Source organism: Anopheles stephensi, chromosome 2 (genome assembly GCF_013141755.1).
Source record: "Anopheles stephensi strain Indian chromosome 2, UCI_ANSTEP_V1.0, whole genome shotgun sequence".
Lineage (NCBI taxonomy): Eukaryota > Metazoa > Arthropoda > Insecta > Diptera > Culicidae > Anopheles > Anopheles stephensi.
The window spans coordinates 40,752,123-40,776,919 of record NC_050202.1 but is presented as its reverse complement, the minus strand read 5'-3'; the positions used below and the strand labels follow the sequence as shown (position 1 = coordinate 40,776,919).

General features: G+C 39.4%; 1 protein-coding gene across 14 annotated transcripts in view; it reads right to left on the bottom strand.

Annotated features, from left to right (window-relative positions):
* Positions 1-249: 249 nt before the first annotated feature.
* LOC118504211 (vesicular glutamate transporter 3) overlaps positions 250-24,797 on the bottom strand; it is a 36,299-nt gene continuing 11,751 nt past the window's right edge. For 8 of the 14 annotated variants that reach the window (XM_036038402.1, XM_036038406.1, XM_036038404.1 and 5 more), the window contains 3 exons: positions 22,947-23,712; positions 19,836-21,157; positions 250-19,743 (listed from right to left, as the gene is read on the bottom strand). In XM_036038402.1, the coding sequence (XP_035894295.1) occupies positions 19,519-19,743; positions 19,836-21,157; positions 22,947-23,019 (1,620 nt within the window). In that variant the 5' untranslated portion in view covers positions 23,020-23,712 and the 3' untranslated portion in view covers positions 250-19,518. Of the gene's footprint in view, positions 19,744-19,835; positions 21,158-22,539; positions 22,778-22,946; positions 23,713-24,797 lie in introns of all 14 variants that reach the window. The other 6 variants (XM_036038408.1, XM_036038413.1, XM_036038410.1 and 3 more) reach the window with 3 other exon arrangements.

Below are 24,797 nucleotides of genomic sequence, written 5' to 3'. Positions count from 1 at the left end.
CCGACCATGAAGGACTACACAAATCTACGAAACACATCGAAGCAATTAAAGATGCACCAAAACCGTCTACTTACGAAGATTTACAGCTCTTCTTAGGCAAAGCCACTTATTATTCTGCCAGTTGCTGTCGAAACGTTGATGTGATCGGACGTGTTTTCTCTTGCGCGCGCGACTCACGAGTGATATTGTGTGTGTTTGTGTGTGTTAGTTAGGGATATTGCTACTCCTCTATTCCTAGCGAAATCCCCCTTTTTTTTTTTTTAACGTCACAGTGCACGCAAAACGACAGATTCTGAGAAAGTCAAACAATCCCAATGACGGGCCCGTCGGCGGCCGCAGCTATGTTCCCCCCACTCTCTACTATAGAGCAGAGGGGGAGAACGTTGCCATTGTATATGGATAGAAACGGCGAGTACGGAGAAAAACGGTTTTTGCTGTTACGTACAGTGGGGGAAAAAACCCTTCCCGCGAATCCATGGATACTGAGCGACACGATTAAACGTGCAATTGGTAAAATTGTTACTGGCCGACCGTTGGATTCCAAAACATTCCTGCTGGAAACACGATCAGAAAAAGTGTTTACCGAACTGCAGAAGATCAATTCCTTGATGAACGGCGACAAGATCTCAATTACACCACATCCTACACTGAACGCCGTAAAGTTTGTGTTTACGTGCAGCTCGATTGGCGCCTTAAAATCAGAAGAGATAATAGAACATATGGGAGCAGAAGGTATCACCGACGTATACAGATTCACAAAAAGAGTGAATGGCCAAATTGTGCAAACAAATGCATATGTGGTGACTATGCAAGCAGTGGCAATTCCGGAATATGTGTACATCGGGCTAGAGAAGATAAAAACAAGGGTTTATTATCCCCGACCTATGCGCTGCAACAGATGCCTCCGATTTGGCCATACTACGAAAAACTGCGCAAACAAAGAAATCTGTGCAAATTGCGGACAAGATGCCCACGGTCACTGCACAGTGTCACCAACGTGCGTTAATTGTAACGAACATCACAACACTTTTGACAAAAAATGTCCACACTACACCAAAGAAGCGGAGATTATAAAAATTAAAACCGACAACAACTGCTCCTTCCGCGAGGCTAGATTAGCATACGAACAAAACACGCATAAGCAAATGTCAAACAGTTTTGCTCAACAAAGAATCGCTGCAGCCCAAGCAATAGACCCGAAAGATAAAATTATAGAAAATCTCACTCAAACTGTTAACCTACTGAAAGACCAGATTGCTGTTCTCACAAAAACCATTGAAAAATTCACTCAAACAAAACAGAACAAAACTGAATGCCAAAACCTCATCTCGGACTCAGATACAGAAGACACCGCAGGTAACACAATTATCACAAATAAAAATAACAAACCATCCACCTTCAAGCATCCATTGACATCCTCTAGCGAAGAACTCTCGGCCAAAAAGACAAGGAAAGGACATCGTAAATAGAAACAAAAAAAAAAAAAAAACAATTCATTAACCTAATCATCGCATCAGCAAATCTTTTTTAGCCTAAAATTTTAATCATGACAGCACAATCTACAAATAATTCTATCAGGACAATTTTTCCAGGTGAAACTAAACTTGTTTTGAATTGGAATATACGTAGCTTCTCAAAAAATTTAGATGAATTAAAAATATTAATAAACAAACATGAGCCGAAAATAATAACATTACAAGAAGCCTACACAAACCCTATTCTGCTCAATAGAACACCACTAAGCAGTTATCATTGGATAACTAACAATTCCCCTATCACATCCCACAGCACCTGCATGGGAATCCACAAAAGCATACCTTACACAAGAATTCGCATTAAAACTTCCATACCTTCAGTATGCATTCACATTAGAAGCCCAATAGAGTTAAATATCCTAAGTGTTTACTTATCGCCAAATTATAATAATAACATTGTAACAGAGCTGAACAACCTCCTTGCAAAAATTCCAAATCCTATCCTCATTATTGGAGATTTAAACGCACAAAACACACAGTGGGGTTGTTCCCAAACCAACAAACGAGGCACAGACATCCATAACATTTTACAACAAAATCAAATATTTCCTCTCCATAATAACCTACCTACCCGTATCGATCCTTCGACCGGTCAAATGAGCTCTATAGATCATTGTGCTACATCGGATAACATAGCATCGAGGTTTGTTCTCACTGTTGAAAATGACCTCTATGGCAGTGACCACTTCCCACTTACAGTTAAACTTAATCCTACTAATCTATACAACAATTTTCCTTCCTTCCGTCCTCGTTGGAAGTACGACATGGCGGATTGGTCAAAATATAAACAAATATTGAACAATATTCCGTGGAGCAGGATGAAGGTAAATGAACATAGATTCATTGATATAATCCTAGAGGCTGCTTCTCAAAGCATTCCTAAAAGCAGTGGGAAAATTCCCAAAAAATACGTTCCCTGGTGGAATGAGGAAGTTGCTGAAGCAATAAAAACTCGTAGGAAGTACCTAAGAAAGCTCAGGAAATTGTCAACCTCGATCACTAACGACCATATCCAACCAGCAATATTACAAAAATACAAAGAAGCAAATAAACAAGCCAAGTTATTAATAGCTAAATCAAAACAAAATAGCTGGGAAAAATTCATACAAGAAATCGATCCGTCCATATCCTCAAAGGAAATGTGGCGGCGAATAAACATTTTGAACGGCAAGAAATCCAACACAAATTTCCCTTCCCTACTCAACCCTGAAAATCCTATTAATGACTCAGTTGCCATAGCGGAAGAATTCTCAAAACATTTTCAATCCATATCTTCGAGTCATAGTTATTCCGACAAGTTTTTAAAGCACAAAAGAGCTATGGAACGGAAAAAAACATCCTTTCAAACATCCCAAGATTTACAATACAACAAACTATTTTCAATAAAAGAACTTTCTCATGCACTTAGCAAATGTAATGGAAAGTCTGCCGGACCAGATGGAGTGGGATACCCATTACTTCAACATCTACCCAGTGGTGCTTTAGAATATCTCCTCCAAATTTATAACAACATATGGTGCACAGGTAAAATCCCGCTGCACTGGAAAAACAGTTATATAATTCCTATTCCCAAACCACTTAAATCACCTTTTAACGTTGACAGCTACCGGCCAATCTCTTTATTAAACTGTATTTCTAAAATTCTCGAACGTATAGTTAACAGAAGACTCTGTCATGAACTAGAATCTAAAAACTTACTCCATAAAAACCAACACGCTTTCCGCAGCGGTCACGGTACGGAAACATATTTCGCCACACTAGAAAACATATTGACAACCGCAAAGAACAATAATAAACACATAGACCTAGCCATTGTTGACCTTGCCAAGGCTTATGACTTGACTTGGCGACATGGCATTTTACATCAATTGGAAAGATGGGGCTTCCAAGGAAATTTACCTATCTTTATACAAAACTTTTTAGAAAACCGTACCTTTAGGATTAGTATTGGCAATACATTTTCGCAAATCAAACACTTAGAAAATGGAGTTCCGCAAGGTGCTATCCTTTCTCCCACCCTTTTCCTTATTAGTATCGAGTCCCTTTTCACACATGTCCCTAATAATATCACCCCCCTCATATATGCAGACGACATTCTATTAATTTCCTCGGATGTCTCTTCCAGTAAATCGAGAAAGGCTCTCCAAACTGGCATAAATAATCTAAAAAAATGGTGTGATTCAACAGGTTTCCAAATAGCACCAGAAAAATGCAAAATCTTACGAATTTGTAAAACCCAGAAGACAAAAAATCTTAAGAAGATTTCAATAGAAAACAGCATTATTCCGAACGTTAATCAAGCTAAAATCTTAGGAATTACTCTCGACTCAAAACTATCATTCAAACCACATCTGAAAAATATCAAAACATCCTCTACATCGTACATAAATGTCTTCAAAATGATAGGATATGGAAAAATCAGGGCATCTCGTCTCATAATGATTCGATTGATTAATGGATGGCTTCTCCCAAAAATTTTGTTCGGAATAGAACTTATTAGTTTAGAGTTTGACGGTATTAATAATATTTTAGCTCCTATCTACCATTCAGCTATAAGATGCGCCACCGGTGCATTCATTACTAGCCCTATAAAATCACTTATATGTGAAAGTGGTCTTCTTCCTTTTCCACAGATAATAACACTCCGTTTGATAGGCACGGCTTTACGCAATTTAGAGAAAAGAGTAGAATGCTTGAATTTAATTCAGAGAGCAAAAGACATGTTTAAAAGGACCACTAATCATCTCCTACCAGATATTCTAAAAATAACTAGAAATTCGGAACGCCCATGGTTCCAGAACTCACATAAAATAGACTGGACTATTTACGATCAACTTAGACAAAACAATAAACAAGCATACCAAATTTCAATAGAGCATATCAACAGTAAATATTTCAACCATCACAAAATTTACACCGACGGGTCAATCTATATGAACTCCGCAGGGTGTGGCATTTACTCTGATAATTCTAGTTGCGCGATAAAACTTCCTGACTACTCATCAATTTTTTCAGCTGAGGCCACTGCTATTTATATAGCAGCAGATGAAAACATTGATCCAGACAGACCTACCGTAATTTTCTCCGACAGTGCAAGTGTATTAGCTGCAGTAGAACATGGTCGTTCAAAAGATCCCCATATTCAGGCAATAGATGCAATAGACCATGCTAAAAACATTTCCTTCTGTTGGATCCCAAGCCATACTGGTATAATAGGCAATGAAAAAGCAGATAGACTGGCAAATGAAGGTCGACAATTACCAACTGACAACTCCCCTCCTATCTCTAAGAGGGATGCACTAAAACAATGCAAATATTTAATAGAAAAATCATGGCAGAGAGCTTGGAATAAGGAAATAGACAACCTGTTGAGATCAGTAAAAGTAACAATCCAACCTTGGAAAGACCCAGATAACAACAAAGATCAAAAGATATTATCCAGATTACGGATTGGACACACAAATCTAACCCATAGCCACCTATTAGCTAAAGCACCAGCGCCACTTTGCCAGTATTGTGGAACCCAAGTCACTATACATCATATCCTAACGGAATGCCGAGGATATGAAAGGGAGCGACACCACCTTAAGTTAAATTCCAATATTGACTGCATTTTAGGACCAGATTCTAAAGAAGAGAAAAAAGTATTGAAATTTTTAAGAAAAACAAACTTATACAACCAAATATAATTAAGCCGGTAAAAAAAGGGGGAAAAAAATATAATAACAATAATAAAGAAACACACTCAACATTAGAGAGGAAAACTAAACAATGTGGTGAATTCGACTACTGCAGTAGTCTGTCGTCCACAACACAAAAAAGGACTGAGTTACCTCAACAACTCAAGTACAAACTTAGAAAAAGATTCAACTATTGAAAATAGTCTGATACTTCTAAAGTCGAAAGGAATGGGACACCTTAACGTCTCAGTAACCCTCTCACACAACCTATCCAACATTCCAATTCCTTCAACATCCACAATCCCAGTAAAAGAGACGAAAGAGACCCAAGTGGTCCAAAATCTCTATAATATTTAAACAACAACAACTTATTATTCTGCGTTTATATTAGACCTATCGACATGAGCTAAAGCGCTGCGCGATCTACTGTCAGCAGAAAAGTTCGAGTGGACATCGGAAGCCGAAAAATCGTACCAGGATATAAAGAACATTCTCATTTCATCACAAGACGTTATTCAGTACGACCCGACACTTCCCATAGTGCTAGCAACCGACGCAAGCAAGACTGGTCTGGGAGCAGTGTTATCACACCGGATGAGTAATGGTACCGAAAGGCCAGTCGCTTACGCAAGCTGCACAATGTCGCAAACGGAACAGCGTTATCCAGTCATAGACAAAGAAGCACTTGACATCGTGTGGGCCGTGAAGCAGTTCTTTAATTACCTGTGTCCACGAAAATTCACTTTAGTAACAGATCACAAACCTTAACCGAGCACGCCCGGGATAAGGCGAAATATCAGGGAGGAAATGCCTTGGTAATTTTTTGTGTTCTTTGGATATTTGTACTTCGTCAGCACATGCGGTGCTGACAATACGGCTTCAAGTCGTCATAATTAACGGCGTAATTAACGTTGACGCAGATTCTTCACCCCGAGACGTCGCTACAAAACAAAAGCACGTGCACGTGAATCGAAGTTGGCAGCAGCGATGAGTGTTATTTAATAACTGTGCCATTTCGGTGCACAGGGCAACACAGCTGGTTCAGGCGACTAAGAAGAAAAAATCCAAAAACGTGTCTTTTCGTAACGGACAATTTTTGCGTAAAAAAGAGAGGAATTTGTTTTGAAAAATGTGGGTTAGCGACAGAACCTTTAAGGTGGATTTCTCGCAAATCCCAAGAAAGCCCACACGCACGGAAATTTTTAGCTTCCTTACGGACAAGCTAAGCCTAAAAGCGGAAAAGCTGGAAATGGTACAATTCCTGAACCTTTCCACATCTGTGGTGGTGGAGATGAAAGAGGAGGACGATGCTCTCTTAATAGTGGAGGTGCATGATAGAAAGCACACCATCACGTGTAATGGTCGGGATCACGCGATCCCAATCACAATGGAGGACGACACCAAAGTCGTAACCATACAGGAGGTATCCGCCAAGGTGACTAACGCGGATATTATATCAGCTTTGGAGGCCTTCGGGGAGGTGAAGGGGGAAAAGGACCTCCTCTGGGAGGAGCCTACGCCTTTTCCAGGCGTAAGAAACGGCAACAGAGCGGTGAAAATGTTAATAAACAGGGGCATCCCATCATACATCACCATGAGCGGGGTAGGATCACATACCGCGGGCAGGAACAAACCTGCATGTACTGCGATCAAATGGTCCATTACGGTGTTTCCTGCACACAAAAGAGGAAAAATAACAGACAATAGGCATCAAGTGTCAACCAGCGCCCATACTCGGCAATAGTACAGGGCAATCACACTACGGCCAAAGAAAGCTCAACTGAAAAAGTGGTAATCACAAAAAGTATCCCCACCCAAGCGGGTAAAATCACTAGAAAAAAATGTCAGAACTCCCTTACAGTCGTTATTAAGTACTAAACTCTTGGAATCAAGTGTCGTTTATAAAGAATATAAAGAACGTATAAAAAGTCACGTATCGCGTGTGGTAAAACATAAAGAATAAAATGGCAGGAATTACATCAGATCGTCTACCGAGAGCTCTGGACTGCTCGAATTTGGCGAAAGAGTGGCCGAAATGGAAACAGCAGTTTCATATTTTCATGATCGCTACCAACAAAATGAACGAAAATGAGCAGAATAAAATCGCTACCTTCTTGTGGCTGATTGGTGACCACGGATTGGAAATATACAACAATTTATTTCCCAATAACGGAGACACGAACACAATGTTTGGTGTGCATAAAAATGTACCAAAAGCTCCAGCACCCGTCAAAGCTCCAGCAAAGGAAACCGCTACCGCTGCCGCTGTTACTGACAGCACCGTAAAAGAAGGCCGAACATTGAATGACGTCATCACTGCATTTGACTCGTACTGCCTTCCAAGGAAAAACTTGGCTGTGGAGGCATTTAAATTCAATGTTATTGTGCAGAAACAAAATCAACCTTTCGCTGAATTTGAAACGGAATTACGTACACAAATGGCGTTTTGCGAATTCGAATGTGACAATTGCCAAGCATCTTATGCGGATCGAATGCTTCGCGATCGGCTGATAATAGGCATTCGAGATAAAAGTCTGAAGCTGAAGTTATTGGATGCGAAGGATGAGCCACTAAACAATGTCGTAGAAATTTGTAAAATCCATGAAGCTGCCTCCGAACACAAACAACTGTTTGAAAAAAGTGAAGCTCAAAGCCTCAACAGTGTTGAACTGCAAGACGGAAGTAAAGATGTAGCCGCCATTCAACGGTCCGATTTCCACAACGTCAGTTGCTTTAATTGTGGCCAAGCTTACAACGGGAGCCATCGTCGCTACTGTCCAGCGAAAAATGTGAATTGCAACAATTGCGGACGACGAGGTCACTTCAAGAAATTCTGCAAGGCTGCCAAGAACAACAATACTACCGGGGTACCGCTGGAAGCAACGCGAGCACAAATTGGTTCGAAGCAGAAGACAGAGAAAAACGTACATATGATTGCATGGTCTGAATCAGGTAATGTACATGTCGATAAAAGTAACATCAAGGAAAATGTTAGATTTTCTCAAGAGCTTTGTAATAATTCTAATTATAGAGTAAACTCTAATGAAACAACAGGAGGATCTAATGTCAAATGGACTAAACGATACCTTATTCAGGACAGGCCGGTAGAATTCAAGCTTGATACGGGCGCTGATGTCAATTGTATTCCGTTGATAGTGGTGAACCCTATGAATTTAACTTTGTCGAACGAGTGTTCGTTTAATATTGTAGACTATAACAATAATGACATTAAAATACACGGTCAGGTTCGTTTAACCTGTGTGGATGAAAACACAAATATTTCGCACTCAGCAAATTTCATTGTGGTAAAGGATTCTCTTCAACCAATATTGGGACTACAAACATGTATTGCATTTGGGTTATTAAAACGTTTAAACAGTGTGGCATCTTTGCAATCATTTCCATCAGATAGAGAATCTTTTATCAAGGCAAATGCAGACTTATTTCAAGGTTTGGGAAATCTTCCAGGAAAATGTACTATAGTGCTTATGGAAAATGCTGTCCCTTCTTTGCATTATAAAAAGCGCATACCAATCAGTTTACATGACCGTTTGAGAGAAGAACTTAAAGCAATGGAAGCTCAAGGAATAATTAGCCCCGTTAATTATCCAACAGACTGGGTAAATAACATGCAGATTGTTGAGAAACCAAATGGTTCTTTACGCATTTGTTTGGATCCAAAACCGTTGAATGCTTGTATTAAAAGAGAACACTTTCTCATACCAAAATCGGAAGATCTTTTAAGTCGCATGTTAGGTAAACGTGTATTTACAGTATTAGATCTTAAAAATGGATTTTGGCAGATGGTTTTAGACAGAAAAAGTTCCGATTTAACCACATTTATGACACCGTATGGTCGATTTCGTTGGAATCGTGTTCCTTTTGGAATAAGTAGTGCACCGGAAATGTTTCAACAACGTATGGTAAAAGTTTTCGTAGATATTCCTGGTGCCGAAGTGTATTTTGATGATGTTGCGATTACTGGAGAAAATATTGGGGAACACGACAAAACATTATCTGTTGTCTTGGAAAGAGCCAAACAAAATAACATTAAATTTAATCCATTAAAAACTCAGTATAGAACAAATGAGATCAAATTTATGGGACACATATTGTCTGATGGTCAAATAAGACCAGATCAATCTTATATAAAAGCAATTATGGACATGCCTAGGCCGAAAAATAAGTCAGATGTTCTGCGTCTACTTGGACTGCTAAAGTATATTGGAAAATTTATACCAAATTTATCCAAGAGAACTGCCCTATTAAGACATCTCTCACGAAATGATGTCGAATGGTCGTGGACTGAACAACATGACCATGAAATTAATGAACTCCTCAGTTCAATTACCAAGGCTCCTGATTTAGCAATGTTTAATGTTAATAAACCATTGGTGGTTCAAACGGATAGCTCAAAAGATGGATTGGGTAGTGTATTATTGCAAGAAGGGAGAGCCGTAGCATATGCATCTAGGACACTGTCAAAGAGTGAACAAAAATGGGCTCAAATTGAAAAAGAACTTTTGGCTATTGTCTTTGCTTGTGAACGATTCCATCATTTTGTATATGGTCGTGAATTTATGGTTCAATCGGACCATAAGCCGCTTGAAACACTAGTGAAGCGCGATATTGATGATGTCACGCCACGTCTCCAACGAATGTTTCTACATTTGTTGAAATATCCTGGAATACACATTAAATACACACCTGGAAAGGAAATGGCCACATTACCACAAATTGGATTCATTCGGGCAATTGTTCTTTAAACATCGACATTTGATGCCTTTCGAAAAAGGATTATTGTTCAAGGAGCATCGTTTAATCATTCCTACATTAATGCAACCAACCATATCTAAATGGTTGCATGCTCCTCACTTGGGTATAGAAAAAACACTTGCAAGAGCAAGATCTCTATTCTTTTCGCCTGGTATGACAAATGATATCACTGAACTCGTCAAAGCATGTAATGTGTGTGAAAAGTTCACTCGAAACTAGCAAAAGGAACCTCTTATACAGGATGAACCTCCTGGTTATCCGTTCGAACGAGTGGGTATAGATTTATATGAATACGCAGGAAATGATTACATTGCGTTAATAGACTCATATTCAGGATATTTAATATCTAGAAAATGAAACGAAAAATCAATCAGATGTGTTATAGATATTCTAGATAGTTTCTTTTGTGATAATGGTTATCCCACTCAAATTAGATGTGATAATGTGCCATTCAACTCAACAGCATTTGTAACGTATAGCAATGAAACTAATATAAACCTAAATTTTTCGAGCCCAAGGTACCCACAAAGTAATGGTCTGGCTGAAAAAGGCGTAGCTATAGCTAAAAACATACTCAAACGATGCTATGAAGCTGAAAATATCAAAGCTTTCCAATATCATTTACTAGAATATAACACCACACCTGTTGCTAATATGGGCCTTTCCCCAGCACAGTTATTCTATGGTCGCCAACTCAAGTCTCGCTTACCAATATCTAGCGCTTTGTTAATGCGCAATTGTATTGATGAAAAGTATATTGCATGAAAGATAATATCAAGACGCCAGTATCAAAAGAAATTCTACGATCGGTCTTCGAAAACGTTGCCAGTCCTGAATATAGGAGATAGGGTAAATTTCAAAAAGACAGGAAAAGAATGGAATGAAGGAAAAATTATACGCCAAGTAAACAGTAGATCGTATATAGTCCAAGATATTTATGGAAATATGTTTAGAGGGAATAGAAGATTTTTAGTTAAAATTGCAAGAATATCCCCAACAGGCAATGAGCCTATGCATGCAAAACCCATTGCATATCGAACTAATTTAGAAGCCGGTATTGTGAATCCATGCTTAGGTAGGGGTGAAAACCTTAATCTAGAATCTCAGGATACTACACCGTCATCAGAAACGGGAAGTGAATATGAGACGTACTACACAGCGAGTAATTCAGAGACATCCGTACATCAAGAACAAGATAGTAATAGTTCCGAAGCAGATGAGCCATGTGTAAATAGACAATACGTAACTAGAAGTGGAAGAGTTGTACACCCTCCAAAAATATTTGATATTTAGTTAGGATAGTATAGAAATAAGTTTCCTATCGTAAATCAGTTTGTAAATAATGTACATAAAAAAAAGAAAGCGTGTAATAAGTTAGGATGCTGGTAGCACTGGCATGTGACATCTAAGGCAGCAGTGGCAACACTGGACATGACAGCTAGCTTGCTGTCAGGCAGACGCTAACGGTAACTGTACAGGGAAACCACGCACGTATATGGGTCGTCTAGAAATAGTAAAATAAACAGTTTTCTACACTTGTTACAAAACCTGCATGTACTGCGATCAAATGGTCCATTACGGTGTTTTCTGCACACAAAACAGGAAAAATAACAGCCAAAAGGCATCAAGTGTCAACCAGCGCCTATACTCGGCAATAGTACAGGGCAATCACACTACGGCCAAAGAAAGCTCAACTGAAAAAGTGGTAACCACAAAAAGTATCCCCACCCAAGCGGGTAAAATCACTAGAAAAAAATCCATTGACGAACCAGGCTGCAGCAAAGCACTGGAACGCATAGACTACGAAAAAAGTGTCTCGTACACTATGACACTTAACAAAAGAGCAATGTCCGACAGCTCCTATCCAGACACAGACGAGGAAAAAGCAGGGGTCTCCCAGCACGATTTTAAAAAGCCACACAAAAAAAGCACCAAAACGAACGAACGTAGCATAATATAAACTGCCAAACAGGTTTTTTGTTGTATAGGTTTTGTTAATATATATAAAAAAGGAAAAGATAAATTTGTTCAATACTATGACATCCACATTAAAAAAACTACAAACAAACATAACCAGCCTCATTAAAAACAAAGACGAGTTAGAAAGAATTCTACTCGCACAAGACATCACAGCAGCTTGCATCTGTGAAACTTGGTTAGACGACAATAATCTACATAAATCCAAAATCCACAACTACAACCGCATAAACAGCAATAGATCGGACGGCTATGGAGGCACTGCAATTTACCTCCAAAAAATCAAAAAAAATTAGAACAATCAATAGACTTAGTAACGAAAACATACAAATCACAGAAATTGAACTCATACAGGATAAATTCAAAATAATTTGCATCTATGCAGCCCCTAGGACCCCGATTCAAGACTTCAAAGACACCGTTACGCAAATAATACACAATACAAACAACAGGAAATGCCTAATAGCCGCAGACCTCAACGCGCATCACACCTCATGGGGAAACCCTTGGAGCGACAATAAAGGTACGTTTATAATTAACGAAATAGACAATACCCAACTAACAATTTTGCACAACAAAGAACCTACATACATCCCCACAGATTTAAACAAAAGAAATACAGCAATAGACTTAACATTCGTAACAGAAAACATAACCGATAAATGCACAAGGGAGTACTAGATCCATGAGCACCACATGAGAGCCATCAATCACAAAACAATTATCACAACTATAGAAACAATCAATCATAAATAAGCCCGACTAATAACAAACAGGAAAAAACTTTACCATGAATTAAAACAAATGGAAATAGAGGAACACACCTCAGTGAAACAATTTTTCCAGAAAATAGACACACTAGTAAAAGGAAACACCTCTAAATAAAAAAAAAACCACTAAAAATCTGGTGGAATAGAGAAACGGAAAAAGCTTGGAAGGAAAAAAACAAAAGTAGACAAATTTTCAATACAAACAAAACAATAGAGAACGAAATTGAATTGAAGAAAAATCTAGCTAAATTCAGATTAATTAAAAGAAAACACAAAATCCAAAAATATGAAGAGAAACTTAGCGAGATAAACAATTACACTAACACCACAGAATTATGGAGATTTATAGGAAAAATCGAAGGCAAAAAAACAAACACAAAAGATGAAAATCTCATCCACAACAACAAAGAGGCAGCGAAAACATTTTTAGAAGAAAATTTTCAAAAAAATAAGAAAGGGAACAAAAAACCTCATCAATATGCTAGGCCATTAAACAACATCATGTACGAAGAAAGATGGCACAACATTCTAAAAAAAAGAAAAATACAGCCCCAGGGCCTGACAAAATCTCCTACGAAATTCTGAAAAATATAAATAGACCATCGGTCAGTAAAATAGTAAAGGCGATAAATAACATGTGGGAAAAAGGAATTTTAAAAAAGCAATACAAACACATAGAAATAGTGGCGATCCCTAAACCAGGGGCTGATAGAAACAACGCTAAAAACTATAGGACCATAGCTATGATTCCGGCTATCACTAAAATTATAAATTCAGCAGTATTAGAAGACCTCAACAGACACTGTCACAACAACAACATTATACCAACAACTTCTTTTGGCTTCAAAAAAAACTGTACCACAAACCAATGCGTCAACTATTTAGTGAACGAAATTACATCCAACAAAAGAAAAAACTGGTTAACTGGTATAATGTTTATAGATTTAAAAAGCGCGTACAACAACGTACACACAGACTCGCTCATACAAATTTTGGAGCAAAACCAGATTCCGATAGAAATCATTAGATGGGTAGGAAGTTTCCTAAACAACCGAACGATAGAAATAAAATAAGAAGGAGAAAAGCTAAAAAAATTAGTGCCAGACGGTTTACCACAAGAGGATGTCCTCTCACCCACCTTATTTAACATCTACACCAAAAAAATCTACGAAACACTCAACAATAGCGACGGAAAAGTTTTATAGTATGCGGACGATTTCGTAATCATTCAAACAGGGAAAACAGCCGCAGAACTGGAATATAAGATGCAAACAGCGATCAATAGTTTTTCAAATACATTCCAGGAACTAAAGCTTCCAATTAACATAGACAAAACAAAATTCATGATCTTCAGCAAGAAACCCCAAAACATTACTATACAAATAAGAAACCAGCGTATAGAAAAAGTTACAGTTTACAAATATCTCGAAGTGTGGATTGATGGCAACCTATTTTTCAAAAAACATGTAGAAGAACTCAAGGATAAAGCTAGAAAAAGATTACAGTTAGTGAGAAGGATATGTAACACCAAAAACAACCTCAGCCCTACGAAAACCATTACTGTACACAGAGCCATTATAAGGAACATTTTGGAAACTGGCTCCCTGTACACTCTAAATGCAAAAAAAACTTACTAAACTCAATGAATTCAATTACAAACCAGTCACTCAGAAAAGTAACGGGTTGCTCTAAAACAACCCCTATTAACACGCTAATGGCGATAGCAGCCGAAACCCCACCACACATTAGAGCAAGTTTTATAGCCAAAAAGGACATGGTCAAAACATTAATATACTCTCCGATCCATAGGGACCAAATGAGAAGAACCATGAGAGAAAACTCAAGAACCAGATCAAGAAACAAATCATGCATGGAGAATTTATTCCAGAACAATCTGAATATTTTTGAAGAAACAGCAAGAATCAAAACAAATGACATCAATGGAAGCACAAAAATTCGCTGTGAAATCGAACCCAACATATCAAAAAACTCTACAGCAGGGAAAGTATACCTCAAACAATTTTGCGAACAGGAAATAAAAAAGCTAGGAACAACGAACACTCTAATTTTCACTGACGGGAGCAAGAGCGATGAGGAATGCGGAATCGGAATATACATAAGACCTCACAATAATAACAATAACAGATACTGGGCACATAAATTCAAAACAAAAAACATAACTCCAATTAGCAGCCATTAAAAAAAGCCATTAACATCATAACGATAGAAAAAATAGAAAACCCAATCATCCTTACAGACAGTCAAGCTGCATGTAAAATCCTCATTAACGCTCAAAACCTCGATCACATCGACGAAATAGTCTATAATATACTCAAAGGATGCAAACACTCTAATGCTCAAATAAGATGGATTCCAGGACACTTAGGTCTATATGGAAACGAAAAGGCAGATGAACTAGCAAAAAAAGGGGTGCACGCAAAAGACATATACAACAACAAACTACGTTTGGCAGATGTAAACCATATGTTAGTTGAAAACATGAAAAAAGAAACTAGAGAATGGTACAAAAAAACGTGTGAGCAAAAGGGAAAAAAATTCCAAAGATTCCAAAAAGAGTTCGAAGACAAACCGTGGCACCACAATTTAAACATCACACCCCACGACATCAAAACAACAAACAAAATCATAGCTGGACATGATCTCTCAAAATATTGGCTCAACAAAATGAGAATCACCGAAAACGGAAATTGTGATGCATGTAATATTCCCGAAACAGGAATACATAACATCTTTTACTGCAACAGATACAAGACCCAAGAGAAATGGAAAGAGCCGAACGGACGCATGGTCAAAAATATAACCAAATTCATACGAGAAACAAAAATCTCACTTTGAATAGAACCAAGCAAGACATGAAACATGCAGCACAAACGAAAAGCATAACACCACTCATCTGACAAACAGACCAAGCAGAAAAACAACAGACTCCGCAACCGGGTAGATGACTCTTGAGCAGTCCTAGGACTCAGTCGAAAGCCCAAACGACCTTTGAATATGTGGGGGGAACAATAGTTGCCCATACGCATAAAAGGCTATACCCTGTTTTCATCAAAATAGAAGAAGAAGAAGAATCCTAATCTTGTGTTATCTCGTTTGGCGTACAATAAAACCTTCTGTATATTTAATATAACAAGCGATCCCATCATATATATAACACTATTGAAGTCCAGGGAACTTGTTTATCAAGCCCACTGGTTCTGACAGCTTACCAGAATGCAAAATTTATCGGAGTTTAACTGCTAGTTCGTATGGTTGGTTGTGTTGTCAGTTTTTACCGGATGGTCAGATGCAAATTATGAATCGCTGTTGTTGCTTGATTACGAAACATCCAAGTTGTTTCGCGGAATAAAAAAAGTGTGTAATCGTGTTGTTGCGGTCATCAGTAAACAGTTAAGGGCTTCTTAGGCCAGTTCAACATTGTAAAACTATATGTCAACAGAACAGAAAAGGCTAATCCGACATCATGCATATATTCAACCTAATTAACCTTTTTCAACAGTTAAACACAGATTTTATACTCCGTAAAATCCCAACTCGACAATGGAAAATACCTAGTTGACGGAGGATTTATGTTGTTTATGTTGTTTACGTATAGTGTAGCAATGTTGAACTGGCCTGAGAAACTCTCAGTGCCTGTGTAAGGCTTAACATATTAAGCAACATAATACGAGTTAGCAATGATACAATATGCAGTTCCAAATTAATTAGCAACATAATCAGCATAAACATTTTAGCAATGCGACAATTTAGTTAATGCTTCCCAACAATGAATAGGGTTTTACAGCATACAGGGGGTTTCAGTGGATAATGTCAAAGCATCGATCTTTTTTGTGGGCCCCTTAAATGAAATTGTAAACAAAGCTAGTTGACATGGGAACGGCTTCAGAAGACAGGCGAATCAATAACATTTAATTGTGAAATGACCAGATGACATTGTAATCGAAGCTGATGATATTTTGCACGGCAAGTCAGCGTACGGGTAAGTGCGTAACCTTCAGGTCGTATTCGACTTTACTTACGCGAGCGCTGACAGGTCGTGTACAATATCATCGGCTTCGATTGCAATAGCATCTGGTATCTTCACAATAAAGGATAATTGTTTCTCCTGTCACGTGAAGCCGTTCTCATATCAACGATTTTTATTTATCATTTCATCTAAGGAACCTGCAAAAACCGAACGATGCTTTTACATTATCAACTGAAAACCCCTGTAAATAAGTAACAATGCATAATAGTGATAAAACATAATCGAAAAGTAACCATAAACCAGATCCCAAAAGTAAGCCAGATGTCAAAATATAAACCAAAGCCCAAAAGTAGATAGTGGCGAAGAAACATTGTAAATGAGGACATTCTGTAATGTATATATGCTGGAACACAACATAGAACAGACCAGTTCAAGATCAAGTTTGCAACTCAGTAACACCGTGTATGGCTGTTATTTTACTCTCTTTGCTGGAGACGACGGCCTGAGTGGGCGGATTGAAGGAATTTATAGAGAAACAATGCATTGTAGACTGTTCACGAAAGTTACTAGATAAGTCTGCTCAATTAACTTTAGTACGGAGAGTTTGATCCAATGGGTAGCGCCTTTTTTTTCTACCATCCCTTCTAGTTTTTCCTATTCTTCTATTTTCTGTTCAAAATGGAGGCTGATTGCTATTTTTCTCATCTCTGTTGTTTCTTGTTATATAGGCACGTATAGTTTAACAGAATTCCCGTAAAAGGGATAGTACGGGAGAGAGTGTGTGTGAGACAGAGAGAGAGAGAGAGAGAGAGAGAGAGAGAGAGATGGGGTAAGTCGATCGATGTGAAATACATACACGTGTACGGATGCTGTACATTTCTGTCGATCGGTTGGCATTCGATACTATGGACCTGCTACCTGCTTATTGTCAGTGCAAGCAGCAACTGCAACAATGAGACAACAAATGGCCGCCTAATATGATGTGCATGATAACAACTTCAGAACAATCGATTAATCCTACTCTTTTTCACTCAACGCCTTCTTCTTCTGCTGACTACCATAAATGTGGCACATAGGTGCAACGCTACACTAAAAGTAACTATAATGCTGTCTGGTTACTGAACAAAGTGTTGCTAATCTAACAAAAACAAACCAAATTTTCACAACTTAAATTTTTAAAATAACACGCATAATACATAATAACTGACGAGAGAAATGAAAACAACGAAACTGTAACAAAAACCTACCGAAACGGATCGTTACGGACCAATGAATCGTTATTGTTTAAGTATTAGCTCCTAAGTTGCGCCTTAACGTAAACTTATCTTCACTTCTACTGGCAATGTAAAGAAAGAATCCACACTTCTTACATGAAAATCGATCCATTTTCTTCTAATTATTATCTGCATAACTTTGCATACATGTGTGTGTATGGTAATGTGTGCACTACCTGTTGCTTGTCACTTGCTACGAAACAAACGAACGATCAAACTGTTATCTTATAATTCTGTTAACGCACTCGATCGGTTAAACGTACAGGAGGAGTACAACAATACCGAGTGTTCCATCTGGAGGTATCTGGAGATTTTGCCAATAACATGACAACCAAAGAACAGATCGCGGTAAGTTAAGTAATATCAAAGATAACTTATTTTTGGATAAGCTTCGAGAAGCGTGAGCGATGAAGCAATTTTAATCTAAAAATTGCAAAGCACCCGCTCGAGGGACACTGCTAATTTTTGAATGATCGTCGAAAAGCCGTTACTCACACTCAAAATCAACGGCGGGTTTAACAATGGGCTGCTGGAGGCCTCATTTTTCGGGAAATTTTGTGGTTCAATATGCCTTTTCTCTTCCAGGATGCACTTCAACAAGAACTTCTCATCTGCCTTGTCCTTCAAGAAACCCCTCGCTAGTATTTGAAGAGACTTCAGAGTCGCCAAAAGGGCATCGCAAAGTGAGAAAACTATTTGAATCCTCATTGCCCGAACAATAGCAAACTATACCAAGAGACCTTATAATCGAAAGATTTTCGTTTGAGAATGCAAAGGTTGCTCGAAGCTTATCGTAACTTCGAAGGGATCTCATCATCTTCATTCGAAGGTGGATCTTGCCGTGCACGGACCTCAAATGATTCAAAAATCGTTCTTCTCCTTCACGAAGGATACAACTAAATAAAATGATTCTCGAAAATAACTCCAAATACTTTGGTAAGTGATGAAAAATATTTTTCTCTCAAACGAACAAATTGTTCAGGACCTAATTTCCGGTGACAAACACGTGAAAAAGAATTGAAATCATTATAAAAAAACGTAAGGAATCCCCAGAAAAACTTGATGGAACCCCTTTATAGTTTGCACCCCTATGCTTCTGAAATGAAGAGTGTGTCAAGCGGCCACGCTCTTCATTTTCGCTTAATATTGTTCCGATCAATGCTGGCACGATCGTGCCTATTCTTTGACGATCTAAACTTTACATACAAAACGTGCTGACCCGCACTAACAACCACTCGCGCACATCCGCAATCTAAGTTTTCCCTGATTTTCCTGTTTCATTTCACATCCACCTCTGCGATAGTCGCTCCCCCGTTCTACTCCCTACTCCTATCAATGTTGTTAGATTAATCACATTTGTTGTCTCCACCCTTCTCAAATCTATATCTATTAATTAAATTTTAAGTGGAATTTCTTGTTACATCTCATCATTACCTCATCCCATCTGCTTATAAGTAACTCTTTTTTTTTAAAACGTTAATTGTTGTCACGAGAGTTCAAAGAAATGATTCAATCGTCTTACTCTTCGTCATCGTCATCGTCAAACTTAAGGCCTGGTTCAACCTTTATCATTGGCTGGTTGGCGATCACGGCCGAATCATCCGAAGACGTTACTTCCGGATCGGGAACGGGATAGTTCCACGATTGTATTTCCGCTGTACCAAACACCTGATAGATGAGGTACGTGCTGATGGCCACCACCGACGACACACCAAACACATGCAGCCACTGGTTGATGTTTTGCTACAGAAACAAATCGATCGCGGAGAGGAAAATAAAAGACGGATATTAAAAACACTTTACAGAAACAGATCAGCATTTTCGAGCGACCCTACCGAATCCGTCACCATGAAGCCGGTAACGAGCGGCTGCAGGAAGGAAGCGGTCATGTGGATAGTCTGCGCAAATGCCAACACAGGTCCGGCCAGGTTCGGAGCAATGTCGACGATGTTTGCCATCGCGCCGGCATAAGACGCCGTGATGAAGGTTACCGCAACAAACCACAGTATCAGCACGGTCACAATCTGGTAGCCCAGGTAGCCTACCAGCAGCACCAGCACACCCGGAACGATCTGTGACAGTGCTGTGAAGAGTTTGCGCACGTTGGTGAGTGTTAGCGTCTTGTGATCCATCAGCAGATCCGCCACGTAGCAGAACAACACCGAGGACAGGTAGGAGCAGAGGAAGGGCGCGCCGGAAAGCAGTCCGTTCTGCTGTATATCGAAACAAAAGATCTTTTGCATGTACTCCGGCCCGGACATGATGAACGTGTAGTGCACCCAGATGCGTCCGAACGTTGTCAGGCCGATGGCCCACACCGGCATCGAGGTAAAGATGCGCCGCCACGGTACACGCATCCCCTGTCCATTCTTTATGTCCTCGCTCACGTTCAGCTCGATGTACTCCAGCTCTTCGGGCGTAATGCGCGGATGCTCTTGGGGTGTGTTGTACGCGAGCAGATACCAGAACACACACCAAATCATTCCGATCGTTCCGGTCGTGTAGAACACCTGCCTCCAGCCGAAGTGAGCGATGATGAACCCGCATAGCGGATACGTCAACCCTATCCCAATGCTAAAGCCCTGGAAGCTACTCATGAACCGACTCCGCTCGACCGGCGGTATCCAGTAACCTACGATGGCGTACATAGCCGGCCAGGTAAGCCCGCTAGCGAAACCCTGCACCGAGCGCAACAAGATTACGGCACCGTAATGCAAATCGGCAGCATTCGGAATAAGCAAACTGCAAGCGGCCGTAAGGAATTGGGACCATCCGAACACATTCTTCGTGCCAAAGTACTGGGTGGCCACACCACCAACCACCTGCGAGAGTACGTAGCACCAGTAGAAGGACGATTTGATCACTGCCTGCACGGTCGAGTCCCAGTCAAACTTGATATCATCGATCGACGCAGGCCCGTCCAGCAACACGGTTGTGGTTGCGTTGGCCATCGACATCGTGTAGTTGTAATCGTCACCCTCCTCCAGTGCGGGCATAGAGCTGGCCACGGTGTTGCAGTGATCGCTGCCGGTCGCGTTCGAGCTGGGATCCTGTACCATCGCCACCAGGGCAAAGTTGATGTCGTTGCGCATTACGAACGACACCAGAAACCCGGACCAGGACAGAAAGTACAGCACCAACCGGGCCGGAATGCGATCTGCGAGAGTGGAGAGGAGAACGCGTTATTATACGTACTTGAACAAATCTGCTAAAAATTCCAAACGGTCAAACTAAAAGCGAAAAACACACAACAACATTTTCCGTGGTAAGCCCATACAGTGTCGGACAAAACAATAAGACCATCTATATTTTTATGATTTGGAGTTAAAACTGACGCTGAAATCAGTAGTAGTTTTCAAGAACTTTATCTTGGAAGCTTTATTTATCAAACCGGCTAAAACCCCGTTAACTAGTCAATCACACACACACATAAAAACTTGAACGGTAAGTCATTAGACTTCCTAATTCTTCTAAACCTAACTCTTTAAGGGATTAGTACACTCTACAATAATGGAAAAAAAGTTTCTATTAATCAACTTTTAAATTCGTTGGAATGTCTAGGTTTGTGTAAACTAAACAAACATTCATGAGACTAAAAAGCTAATCAATATTAATGAACGCATGGAATGCTTCCACTATTCTATTAACTTGAGAAGGATTGAGGAGGACCTGATCGTGCTCAGCAAAGAGTTCAACGATAATGTATAAAAATTAGTAAGCATAACATTCGCTTCTTCGACCTCTTCAGTTAGTAAAGAGCAGGCAGAGCAAAGGACTGAGCGATATGAGAAAATCCGTTGTTACTAAATCCATAATCCATGGGAAGTATTCCACTGCAAGATATTCAAATATAATGAAAAATACAACATAGCTAGGCTATTTGAAAGGAGCCTAGCAGTGCGTAAAATACTGCAGCGAGCTAATTACAAACACGCTCAGCTCAGCCTTAAACACAAACCAGTTATGAAACGGGAAATTTACATAGTTTTACAAGACATTCAGAAAGAACTGCCGGAACTCGAGGAATGAGTTGTCGAAAAGATTTTACAAGCTGGCCAGGCTAGTGAAATGAGCTGGTTTTTGGACTTCATAACTATAATTCAGCTAAAAATGTTAGACATTTTCATTTCTAGATAAAATAAAATAAAGCATCCTTTGCTTAGAGTTATTATTGACTGGTGGTGGCCTTATTGTTTTGACTGACACTGTGAATGTGAATTGTTGATGAATATATCGTGCCAAATGTAGATCCGATCAAGCGATTCAGTTGCTTCAAAGTATCACAACTGTTTTTGTTTTTCTGTGTACTAAAATGTTTAAAAGTAATAAAAATATTTCAAAAATTAGTTAGGTTAGTAAAATTTTTCCATCCAATACAGTTGGCAGATACGTCCAACATGTAACCATCCCAGTCGTATAATGTTAGTGCATTCCCAAAGTCCAAATCATGCGCAAAACAACAGCAGTAAGATACGTTGTTAAGCACTACAACTCCACCCAACACTACTCTCGTTTTAAAGTACATGAAACCGTGCTAACCTTTGTCGCGGATACGTATGCGCTCTGTTTCCATGTTACCAGTTGATGAGATTCAGTAAGTAGTGCCGTTATTATTTTCTGGCAAATTATACACCTTTGCTTATGGCACTTTATGATTGCGAAAATGATGTGTTCATAGAATCTCTGTTTTCCCTTTTATGTTCACTTCATCACTTCAAATTGCAACCCTCTTCGGAACGTACGGAACACACTCCTTGTAGTCATTGGCTATCGTGCGCTGAATGGATGGATGAAAGGATGCGAAATGAGAATGATGATGGACATGTAACACAACACACGTACGAAAGGATGCATGGGACATCTCCTCACATTAAATTTTGACCTTGTACCACTTCCGAAACTAGGAAACTATATACCCATTAGCCTACGGGGGGCCACTAACTTACCACAGACCGCTCGGAAGCATCCCACTTTCGGCATTTTTGGCTTCGGCAAGAAGTTTACTTCCTTCTCATCCATGGTTAAGGGAATTGAGAGTGAATTGTTGTTGCGCAGCGTTCACAATCTAACAAAACTGTACCACGTGTACCAGATAATTTGAGAAACGAGGCAAATAATTCGCACCACTCATAACCGAACAGGTGTATCAGTAGCTATTTCTGCTCGAATACACACCTTTACAAATCAGTAGCGTGCAAACCAATAGTTTGATGGAAAAAGTTTAAAACTTCCAACAACAAAACCGGACCTTTATAACCAAGGAGGACAACCAAAAAGGGAGTATCAAACTACTCCAAAGCAAGTAGAATGAATCGGCGTTTTAAACACCGAAAGACTGCCGGCATTCGATTTTGTGCCATTGACCACAAAAAAAATTGCTCCTTCGGCCTCAGTGTTTGGTAACGTACACTACTGCTTTCTGGTCCACTACTACTTTCGTTTTCTGCCGGCGTACAAAAATTGCACTTTGTCAGCTGTTGCACTTGGCTATTATTGGTGGTGTGAGTGAACGAACTGCCTCAAAGCATTTGCAGCTTTTCCGTCAGCAAACAGCTACGACAGGCTGAAGGTGATGGCAGTTGAGCGCGCGCGAGTCGAGTCGGCAACGAAGCAGACGACGGTTGGTCCTGTGCCAGTTCCAGCAGACAGGCGGCAGTTGAAGTTTAGCAGCTAGGCAGTCGTTCGGCAGCAAGCAGAATGATGATCAGTTATCTGTTGAGGTGAAACGAAAAAAAAAACATGTTTTATCAAAATAGAGTAAACAAGTATTTGTTATATTTTTTTAAAAATTATGTGCATTCTCAATGTTGGATATTTATAATGAGAACATTTCCCACCCCCATAAGACTCCTGGAAATTGAGTGCTTCTTTATTACTTTTAGATAAGAAATGGTGACACACGGTGTCAGTGCTAAAAATCCAAGGACCTTAAGATCTTGGCCAGTGCATGATAGGAAAAGATTCTGCCAACGAAAAATACTATTACGTTTTTTTTTTTATTCATGAAGAACGGCCTGGCCGTATTGCTACTATTACGTTATTGTCAATACAAAAACGATTATCCGACGCTGCGGATAGTTGAAAGTCTCTTCTTACAAGTAGTCACTCGATCTTTCTGCATTATTTTCTGTTTTGCAGACATCGATATATTCGGCTATAAATGTTTTATCACAATGCCGATCTAGTCTCAGATCCTCTGAACTATTTGGACGATTGGTATTACTCCTGAGCCCTACGTCCTCGATTTATGTAGTCACCATATGTAACCTCCAGATGTTCTTTTTTTTTTGTACAGAAGAGTGAACATATTAAAAACGGCAGTACTGGCTATCGATCAGTGACCATGAAATCCCTCACCAGTGCTGACCTTTTCACTAAGAGCTGCTAGTACGAAGAAATCCTTAAACATTACTCGTTTCTAGACATAATTGCACCATAACATATTAGATATGCCAAAAAATAACAACCGTTAAGATTCTTAACCTGGCGATAAGTTTTCATAGTCCAAATGGAACTTAAAGCCCACTTCCAGCTAATTCCACCTCTTGACGTTATAGAACCAAACGAAAAAGAAGGACCGATCAGTCATCAGATTGCTGTTCAGTACCGGAACAATGTTTTCCGTCGCTTCAAAACATCAGCAACTTTGACATAATACATGCCTCAAAAGCTTTGCTGTGTACATCAGGTGAGACTATCTTGGCGGGATTAACTATGAGTTGTTGAACCCGCGTCGTAACCGTCACAAAATAACGTTATCAGCAACTACTAATCAAACTAACCCAAGCGCGGCGTGA